Source organism: Pterocles gutturalis, unplaced genomic scaffold (genome assembly GCF_000699245.1).
Source record: "Pterocles gutturalis isolate BGI_N339 unplaced genomic scaffold, ASM69924v1 scaffold107, whole genome shotgun sequence".
NCBI classification, from domain to species: domain Eukaryota; kingdom Metazoa; phylum Chordata; class Aves; order Pterocliformes; family Pteroclidae; genus Pterocles; species Pterocles gutturalis.
In genome coordinates, this window is record NW_010114902.1 from 43857 (window position 1) to 53725 (window position 9869).

General features: G+C 48.8%; 1 protein-coding gene across 1 annotated transcript in view; it reads left to right on the top strand.

The window, feature by feature from the left end:
- The window catches only part of GPATCH8 (G patch domain containing 8), a gene marked incomplete at its 3' end in the record, with an annotated part of 38554 nt that extends 28691 nt beyond the window's left edge, over positions 1-9863 (top strand). Inside the window, exons 6-7 of the mRNA XM_010074944.1 lie at positions 5943-6073; positions 6458-9863. Of these exons, the coding sequence (XP_010073246.1) occupies positions 5943-6073; positions 6458-9863 (3537 nt within the window). The remainder of the gene's footprint in view (positions 1-5942; positions 6074-6457) is intronic.
- Positions 9864-9869: the final 6 nt, after the last annotated feature.

The window sequence follows — 9869 nt, forward strand, 5'->3', positions numbered from 1 at the left end:
TAGGTGATGTCCAGGTGCCTGAGAGCTCCCACAGTCCTAGACTTGGTGGGGAACATGTCCTTAGGGCTCTACACCCGAGTGGGCCTTTAGTTCGGTTTTGGGTTTTGACATCAAGACAGAATACTTGGTGTTAGGTTTGCGTGGAGATGAAGGTAGGTCACCTTGTCTGGGGTTGGACCCGGTTGGTGTGTTCATGGCAAATAAACCTCATCTGTGCTTCCCGTCACTTCGAGCAGCTTGCAGGAATGATGGTTGGAATTAGCTGATGTGTAAGTAATGGAGAATTTACACTTCATCCAAGAATTTACAGGATTTCATATACAGTCACCTCTTTCCATGCCTGGTGAAGGGTTGAGCTTTCACCGAGTCACTGACCCAACAGATTCCGTGTGAAAACCAAGCACGTACCTGTGTGAACTTCTGCCAGGTGAACTGTGAGAGCACCAACCAGTATTGAAATGCAGGCTTTTGGGGAGCTTTTGTTTAATTTTTTTTTCTAAATATGTGGTGTTTTGGAGGTGCAGGTGATTCATTCTGCCTAGATTGCCTTTACAAAGGGAATATATTTCCATAAAGAAGTTCTTTGGGAAAGAGGGTGGAACTGAGAACTGAAGCTAGAGATGTGCTGTTCTCTTCATGCCCTAATTATCTGCATCTTCACTTCTAACGCCGAGGGGGAGGGATCTGTGAAAGCACAATAAAGCTACCCACACAGTCCTGCTGTGGTTTATGGGTGCTCCAAATCCAAACCCCGAACTTTCTCATTTAGGGGAGAATTGGACTTGGGCTTTCCAAAAACTTGTGTCTTCAAGCACAGCTTGCGTGTAGAAGACTGAAGAGAGAATCTCCAAGATCCTTGGTGCTACACGAGAGGCTTTTCTACCCTAGAAATGCTCAGAAGACCCAAGTATCTTTCTTAACTCACTTTTAGCTCTTCAGCTGCCCGTTTGCTGCTGGCAGACACGTTTGGGGAAGACCACTTAGACGTGGAGAGCATTCAATAAAATAATTCTTCAGCGGGTGAGACCAGGACGCTGTGATTCCAAGGGATGCCAGCCTCCTGGAGGGCAGGCAGACTCGTGTCGTTGGGTTATCTGTGTCCCATTAACGCGTGCTATATTTTCCTAAGTTGAAAATGAGATGTCAGGGAAGAAATTAAGATGAAATAAAAGCGCAGTTGCGTGCCATTTTCCCCCTGCTCTTTTCCCTTCCCTTACGAGCGTGCAAAGAATGTTGATTACCAGAAAGAAGCAGGGCTTGTGTTCTCACTTATATAAAATTATAAAGGTTGCCATCCTTTGAGCTCGTGTTTAGCTAATGGTGTCGTTCACTCCCAGAAGCTTTTGTGGCAGAGAGTCAAGCGTACGTCAAGAGTTCACAAAGCCAGAAATCTGCTGGCATGTAATGAAAGGTACATTATTATTATTTTATTTAATGGGGGTTGGCAGAGAGGCTTGAGAACAATAGCAGGGGAGGAGGAGGCTCTGATGGGATTGTGCTGTCACATGAGCTGCCTCTGGTCTCGAGCCAAGGCAGAGATCTCCCCGTACATGGATCCAGTCCATCCTGAGCGTGAGGTTTGATGTAAAAGTCTCAGATCTTCAGGTCTAGTAAAGCAGTGGAGTGGAGTGCTGCTTTTTATTCTGAGAATAACACGCTCTCTTTCTGCTCTGCAATTTTAAAAAAATCGAATGGGCCTCAGTTCATCAGAATTGCCCGGTTTTATTAAATTGAGAAAATCCATTTACCACTGGTCGTGAGCCTGAAAAGCCATGCGCTCCAGTTCGGTACTGGGGAGGCCTCGATGCCGTCTCACCGGCTAAATCTCATGCGTGATTGCTACGGCGTGCACTGAGGTTTACCTTTTAGGGCAGTTTCTAAGTCCTGGTTGTCCCCCTTTTATTTAACCATCTTCACGTACCTGTGATGGGCTATCAGTGGTGCAGGAGTGCGGCTTGTTTAATCCCATGGGAGGGGAATGGTAAGGCAGTGGCATTGTGTGCCGTCTGGCCCCTCCTGCGCTACGCAGCGATGGGGAGATATAACCCATTGCTGCAGCTCTCTTTGTGCTGGAATACCAATTCTTTATAAAACCTGTTCCTCAAGAGCTCCATTTGCATTCCCATTGAAATTTGGAGGCTTCTTAGTAATTTTCTTAGAAACACGGCTCAACACCTAGAAGACTAGTCTTTGTTACGACGCTGGGGTGGGCGGCAGCTATTAATAAAACCCAATACCAAGCTGAAGGAAGGCTCCAGGTAATGAAGTACTGCTGCTAGCGTGCAGAAATCGGGGCAAACTTCACCGGAGTGCTGGTGGTTTGTGTCCCTGTTTGCTGTCACCGGGCTTGGTGATGGGGCTGCTCTTACGCTCAACCCGCAGCAGAGGATTTCATGGTCACCATCACCCTGCAGTTGGTAAATGTGTTGCTGCTTAGAAAAGCAGTCAGCTTCCTCGGAAAACACCCTGCCTCTCAAGAAAAAGAGTTCCTAATGCTTCTTGATTTTTCAGTCCTGTAGTCGCGTGAAGCTCTATGTTTGATTTCATACAGGTTGGTGGCTCTGATCTTGTTGAAGAGAGTCTTGCTGAGCACCGTGGGAAGACATAAAAAGGCTGGTTTCACCCCAAGAAGATGGGTTCCCTTCTCCTCAGTTCATGGGGAGACGCTCCCCGAGGATGGTGCAGTGGCTATGTTAAATTCTTGTTTCAATTTCTTTGTGCTGGGGGGGAAGGAGCGGCAGTGCCACTCGCCTCCCGCGGCTCTCCAGCCTCTGTGAACTCCCACGCGCACGGTGCAGTCCAAAAAAGTAATTTAGAGATTTGGGGGGATTAGAATAATGAACGCTTGCCTAAGGATTAGGTCGAAATTTATTTAGCGTAAGCCTAGCTTAAATATTGATGTAGTTCAAATAGCTTTCTGGGAAGGCTAAGAAGTATTCTGAAAAGCTTTTCATTGCTTTGATGTATTCCTTTTACTGCTGTGAAATTGTGTTTGAGGCTTTTAATTGCTTCAGCCCGGTTAGGTTTGGGGGAGGAGGGCAGGCATAGCTGCGGTTAGCCGGTTATCCGTGGAGAAATGACTGGGTTCAGTTGTGCACTTGGAACAATCAGTGGCTGCTCTGACAGGATCTTTTGAGAAGTTCTGGCTGGTTTAGAAGTTCAGTGACTCTCAGCTGCCTGCGAACGCAGCCGTGTGCATCCCTTCCTGGAGCGGTTTGTTTTTACAGGTGGGCACTCTGGTCTGCTGGCCTCCCCCCTTCCCCACCCCGGCTGGCATCCCTGTCACACAGTGCAGTCCCCCAGGTTTGGTAGGACTCAGCTCCTTGCAAACTTAAAAAAAAAAATAATTTCTGGTGGTCGAGGAATCATTTTACGTCAGTCAAAGGTGCTGAGCTTCGTTATGGTCCGTATTTTCCATTTGGCATTCCCAGGGAGATGGCATGCTGCAGTTTTGGAAAAGAGTTTTTTTGGGAATAGTTTTTTTCTGTCTTAAACATACCCAGCAAAACCCTTCTTCCTTCTGGCCCCTGTGCTACAAAAAGAAATTCAGCCTGGAGACCTCTCAGTCCTTTGTAAAGTCAGCTTTGTAAAATCAGAGCAGCTTTTTCCCAATTTGGGGAGTAGTAAGTTCTCAGCAGTCTCGAAACCGTGGTTTATCATCTCCACAGGCACAGCGGAGCCAGGTTCTGCAGTTCCAGGGTGTCCGGACAGTTCACTTGCTTCTTTTCTCCTCATTTCCTAGTGTTGCACAGTAAGAAGGTGGGAGGTTTTGGGGATCAGAGGCACAAAAAGGTCAGTGTTCAAGGAAGTGGGCATTTCATTCTGGTTTTGCTAATACCGTCCGCTGTAACGAAGGCAGGGTTGCATTACCAACCGTCTCTGAGCCCGTTTCTCTGCCCGGGGAGATGTTTCGGGCCATGTCTGGGCTGGAGGTGGGTTTCTGAGTGCACCATTGCACCTTCCTCTTTAAAGCAAAAGGTCACAGTTCATTTCTGGTGTAAATAGCTGGCTCATATTTTTTTCCAGATGGCCGAGTAATCTAGAGACTTGGCATTGGCCCCCAGTTAAATCGTTTTGTCAGCTGTTGGTGACTTTAACTGCCAGGAGCATTTTAGATACACTTTTAAAATCAGCATGAAAAAGCTGATTGCATCGCTTAGTCCATTTTGTTTTCCTTCCTCTTGGGAAAAAGAATAAAAATTACTATTCAACATTTAACATACACCACAAAGCCCTTGAGCCCTTTACTTGTCCTGGTGAAAGTAGCTCTGTTGCTGCAGGTGGGATCATTGCTGTGTCCGTGCGTGTTCATGTTCCCCCCTCCTGCTCCAGACCCCTGAGCTTGCTCCCATAGCCTCGCTGCTCCGCTCCTGCTCCATAGAATAGCTCGCAGACACTCCCGAGCCTGTGTAGTGATGCTTGCTTTTGGGGTTTGGTTGGTTGGTTGGTTTTTTTCCTCCCTTTCACCCTTGTTATATTTTTACTTTCTTTTTTTTCTTTGTGACGTGATGTTTTCAGCTGATGTATTGAAAGCAAACCCTTCTAATTTTGGAGCCCAGATCACCAGAGTGAGTTTCTCTCTACTAGTGTCTGTAGCTGTATTTTTTAATGTGTGTCCTCCCCTCTGATTTTGGTAACGATTAGGTGAGAGAATCCTCTTGTCTTGTCAAGCCTTCTCCTTTTTCACAAAGCAATGTTCTCTTTACATTGGGCCAACTGAATTCCTCCCGTTTGGACTTTGGGTTAGTTTTCAGATCCACCGTTTGTATGCACACCGATCTGACTGCTCCGTTCCAGACAGAGACAGCCAGCCAGAAGGTCGATTTAGAATTCCCCAGTGGTTTGTACATCTCCTACGAGACTTCTGAAGTGACTACTGCTTGGAGTGCTGGTAGTCTTTCAGACCCTTCCTGAAATGCCTGAAAAACATGAAAGATTTTCAAAAGCTGGGTACACGGTGCTTTCTGGAATCAGGCCTTTTGAAAGGATTTCAAATCATGCACCAAAAAAAGAAAAATTAATCCCTTGGGATAGTAGAGGTCTTTCTTTGCTGCTTTCTTAAACTTCTGCGTAGCACTCGAAAAAAATGGATTTTCACATCTATTCAAAGGAAGACCAGCAGCCGCTTCTCCTAGTGCTTTGAGACAAGGACTTTCAAAAATGTTCTGAAGTCTTGGATGTGTGATTTCCATTAGAATTGGATATCTAGATTTCCTCAGTGGCGTTACGGTATTTGAAATTCCTTGGCTTTGGGTTTGCTTCCTCACATGATAAACTTTCTGGGGAACTGAGCGTTTCTGCCCTCTAAAATATTAAACCTCCAAAGACCCCGCTGCATTTTAGAGCATTTTGTTTCTTGAGAGACCCTCTCAGAACTACTGTCAACAAGTAACTGTTTGTGGTGTATGTTGTATTATTTATTTATTCTGGGAATCATCTGCGTGGGATTTTTGGCACCTTCTCCAATGTAATTTGCACATTGCTTTTGTCAGATACAACACCCGGGGAACTCTCTTGCACTAGCCGATCCCTCTCTGTCCTCTGGCCCGTGCTAGTGAGATATCTGTCCTGCACTGTTTGGCGAGTACATCCCTGCAAGAGAGTCAAGTCTTTTTTTTTTTTTTTTTTTTTCTTCTTCCAGAATTTGCTTGTTGCTTTGAAATCAGCTTTATGCTAAAGAAAACCAGTAGCATGGGTTGGAAATGCAGACTTGAAACCACATCCCAAAGTGATCAACAGCTGTCTTTGCGTTTAGCTACTGGGAGGACGGCAGCGTGCTCTGTTGGGTTTGTTGAGCTGAGATGCTGTTGCTCCATCCCAGCTCAATAAATGTTACTGGGCAGGGGCTTTGCCATGTGCTTTCCAGTGTTACAGCAAAGAGATGCTTTTGGATGCTTAAAAAACTCCTTTATCTAACCCGTCCCCGCTTTCTTTTACTTTAGAGGTTGAAAGATCTCAAGCAAAGGGAATTTGCTCGCAATGTCTCTTCGAGATCCCGTAAAGATGAAAGGAAGCAGGAGAAAGCCCTCCGGCGTCTGCACGAGCTGGCTGAGCAGAGGAGACAGCCTGAATGGTGAGTCCAGGAGATCCCTGGGCACCCCGGAGCGGTGTGCGGGAGGCCTGCGTGGGACTGCGGTCCCGTTCTTGCCGCTGTAATCCTGCGCAAGTTTTGAGGGCAAAGCTTCACGCCTGAGTTTGGCCTCGTGCTGTGGTTTTGGTAGGAGTGAACTCACTAAAAGAGGAGTCCAGAGCATCTCCAAATTGCTTTATCCAGCAATACTAGTTTTCTTCCGTTATTTAATATTATTGAAAAACTCGAATGGCTGCATGATGCTATTTTAATGCATGTTTCTGGATGCAAGAGTATTTGAAATGTTTCAGATGAGGCATGAATCCCCCTGCAGAGGTACACAGATGGCAGTCAGCTCTTTTTTCTATTTTAACTTTGTTCTTCCAGCGCTCCTGGCAGTGGCCCCATGTTCAGAACCACCACGGTGGCTGTGGATGAGGAAGGTGGAGATGATGACGATTCTGGAGCCAACAGCAGCTCTTTCATCCAGACAACTTCTGGCCAAGCAACAGAGCTGCCCCTGGACAGAGGTTTCCTAAACACCGGACAAGTGGGTGGCACTCTTACACCAAACCAAATGCCCGTCCAGACGGCACAGGCGATCAGCTTTGGCATCAAGAGCACTTTGGGAACTCCCCTGCAGAAGATCGGCGTGTCGTTTTCGTTTGCCAAGAAGACGCCGGTAAAGCTGGAGACCATAGCTTCTGTTTTCAAGGACCACGTGGAAGAATCAAGTTCTGCAGATGGAGCAAAAGCTGATGAGAGAGGTTCCTCAGACGCAGGGAACCTGCAGAAATCTGGTGAGGGCGAAAGCACAAATAATTCTGACGGGAAGACGGAAGAAGATGACCAACATGACAAAGATAGTGGGTCTCTAGCCACGACATTATCTAAACTAAAAAAGATGAGACGAGAAGACGGACCAATGGCAGTTGAACCCGAGTACTATCACTATATTCCCCCAGCCCATTGTAAAGTAAAGCCCAATTTTCAATTCCTGCTTTTCATGAAGTCTACTGAACAAATGGAAGCTGAAAATATGAACAAAAAAACCACGCATGAAGTGAAAAAGGGTAATTCTCCAAAACCCAAACCCAGCAAGCACACGGAGAAAGCTGCTGAGAGCACAGGGCAGGAGAAGGAGCAGAGTACTACTGAAACCACAGCTCAGCAGAGCAAAACAGAGCCCAAAGAAATCCCAGAAAATGCGAGTATGCAGGAGAGCAAACATCTTCCAGAGAGCAAGCATCTTCCAGAGAGCAATCTCCCCGAGCCAGACACTACTAAAGAAGTTTTACAGCCCATCCCAGGCTGTAAAGATGCCACTGAAGGACCAAAGCATCTGACGGGACCTTTTTTCCCTGTTCTGAGTAAAGATGAGAGCACAACTCTCCAGTGGCCTTCAGAGCTCCTCATATTTACCAAAGCAGAGCCGTCTGTTTCGTACAGCTGTAACCCCCTGTATTTTGATTTCAAACTCTCTCGCAACAAAGATGCTAAAGGGAAAGGGGCAGAGAAATCGAAGGAGCCGGGCGGCCTTTGTAAAGAAAACACTCAGAGCAGCACAGAATCTGGTGAGATGAGCAAACCCAAGGAGGCAGAAAGCGTAGTTAACAGTTCTGCTTTAAAAATGGAAAACAAATCTCTGTTCTCCTGTGGCTCACAGAACAAGCAGGAGTCTGGTTTGTCAAGCATTAGTAAGGGAGAGGGAGAGGATGGTAGTAAAAGCGTAACCGGTAAGACAAAATCTGGGAGATCCCATAAACACAAAAAGAAAAAGAAGCACAAAAAGTCGAGCAAACACAAACATAAACACAAGGAGGAAGCTGCGGAGAAGGGCCGAAAAACTGACCTGGGGGAGGAGAAACCCAAGAAACGGAAAAGACACCGACACAAAAAAGGCAAATCCTTCCTTTCTACTGAATCGGAACGAGCGCTAAAACCCGACCTGTCTGAAGACTGTAGCCATTTCCAGAAGAAAAAGCGCTTCTCTCAGGAGTCCCAGAGGAAGTCTCTGTCTGCTGAAGAAGGAAGCAGCGGTAAAAAAGAGGATGGTGGTAACTCCTGCCAAGAGCACGGCGGCAAAAAACACAAAGCTGACATGCAGCAGTTATCTGCTTCGAGGAGACGCTGTCCGGCCCCTTCCCTGGGCAAGAGCAGCCGCAGGAGCCGGCAGAGCAGCGGGGACTACGACAGCGACGAGGGCCCGCACAGGAAGCACTGCCGGCAGAAATCCCCGTCCCAGTACAGCGACGACTACGACTCCGGCAGCGACCACTCCCGGAGCCGCTCCCGCTCGGGGCGGAGGCACTCCTCCCACAGGTCCTACTCCACCAGCTCGGACGCTTCTTCGGACAACAGCCGGTACAGCCGCCGGAGGAGTTACTCGGATGATAGCTACAGCGATTACAGCGACCGCTCGAGGTGCCATTCCAAGCGGTCCCAGGACTCAGAGGATGACTCCGACTACAACAGCTCAAATCACAGATCGAAGCGCCGTAAGTATTCTTCTTCCGAAGATGACTACAGCTCGAGCCGGAGCAGGTCGAGGAGTCGGAGCAGGAGCCGAACCCACCCTCGAGGTAGGTCAAGATCGAGGAGCCGGGGCAGAACACGCAGCAGCAGCTGCAGCCGCAGGCGCCGCAAGAGGAGAAGCCGAAGCGTAACGGGTCGCAGCTGGAAACGGAGCCGCAGCTACAGCAGGGATCGCAGCCGCAGCACGAGGAGCCACTCGCAGAGATCTCTCTCGCGGAAGGGTTCTCGAGGCCACGAGAGCCCCGAGGAGAGGAGGTCAGGTAGAAGAGACTTCATCAGGTCCAAAATCTATCGCTCACAATCTCCACACTATTTTCGGACAGCCCGAAGTGAAGGATCGTCGCTGAAGAAGGAGGACGGCAAAGGAGAAGATCTGAAAGGATCTAGCTCGCTCTCCCAAAACAGTGGCGGCTCCAGCACGGGGAGGGGCTCGGAAGGCGACTGCAGTCCCGAGGAGAGAAACTCCGTCACTGCAAAGCTTCTCCTGGAAAAGGTTCAATCCAGGAAGGTTGAGAAGAAGCCCTGTGTCACTGACGAGATGCTGACGGGGGCGAACAAGGTGGGCATAAAGCTCAAAGATCCTCCTCAGGGCTATTTTGGCCCAAAACTTCCTCCTTCCTTAGGCAACAAACCGGTTCTCCCCTTAATTGGGAAATTGCCAACTGTTCGAAAACCAAACGCCAAAAGATACGAAGAGTCTGGCTTGGAGAGGGGCGAGGAGCAGGAGCTGGCGGATTCCGAGGAAGTTTCCCAAGGCATGGAGGAGGGGGGCCAGGCTCTGCTGGAGGACGTGGTGATGGTCATTCAGGACAAACCCCTGGACGAGCAGAAACGCGACGAAGCTGCCGTGGAAATGCCGTCCATTCCCCTGGAAGCACCGGCGCTCCCCGAGTGCTTTGGTTCTGGAGATCTGGTCATGCCACACAACTTTCTCTCAGATCCAAGCGACGGCGATGGGCTAGAATCTATAGACGGGGGCAACCAGCCTGTCCCAGTAGAAACCAGTATGATGCCCTTAGTTCCAGATGTTGAGCACTTTCCTGGCTATGTGCCTCAGGGCGGGGAGCCGAGCATCGAAGGGGATCGGGATGGAGGAGAGGACTCCTCTCTAGCCCCGCTGGAGAGCCAGCCCATCACTTTTACCCCCGAAGAAATGGAGAAATACAGCAAGCTGCAGCAGGCCGCCCAGCAGCACATCCAGCAGCAGCTGCTGGCGAAGCAGGTCAAGGCCTTCCCCGCCTCGGCGGCCCTGGCGCCCGCAGCG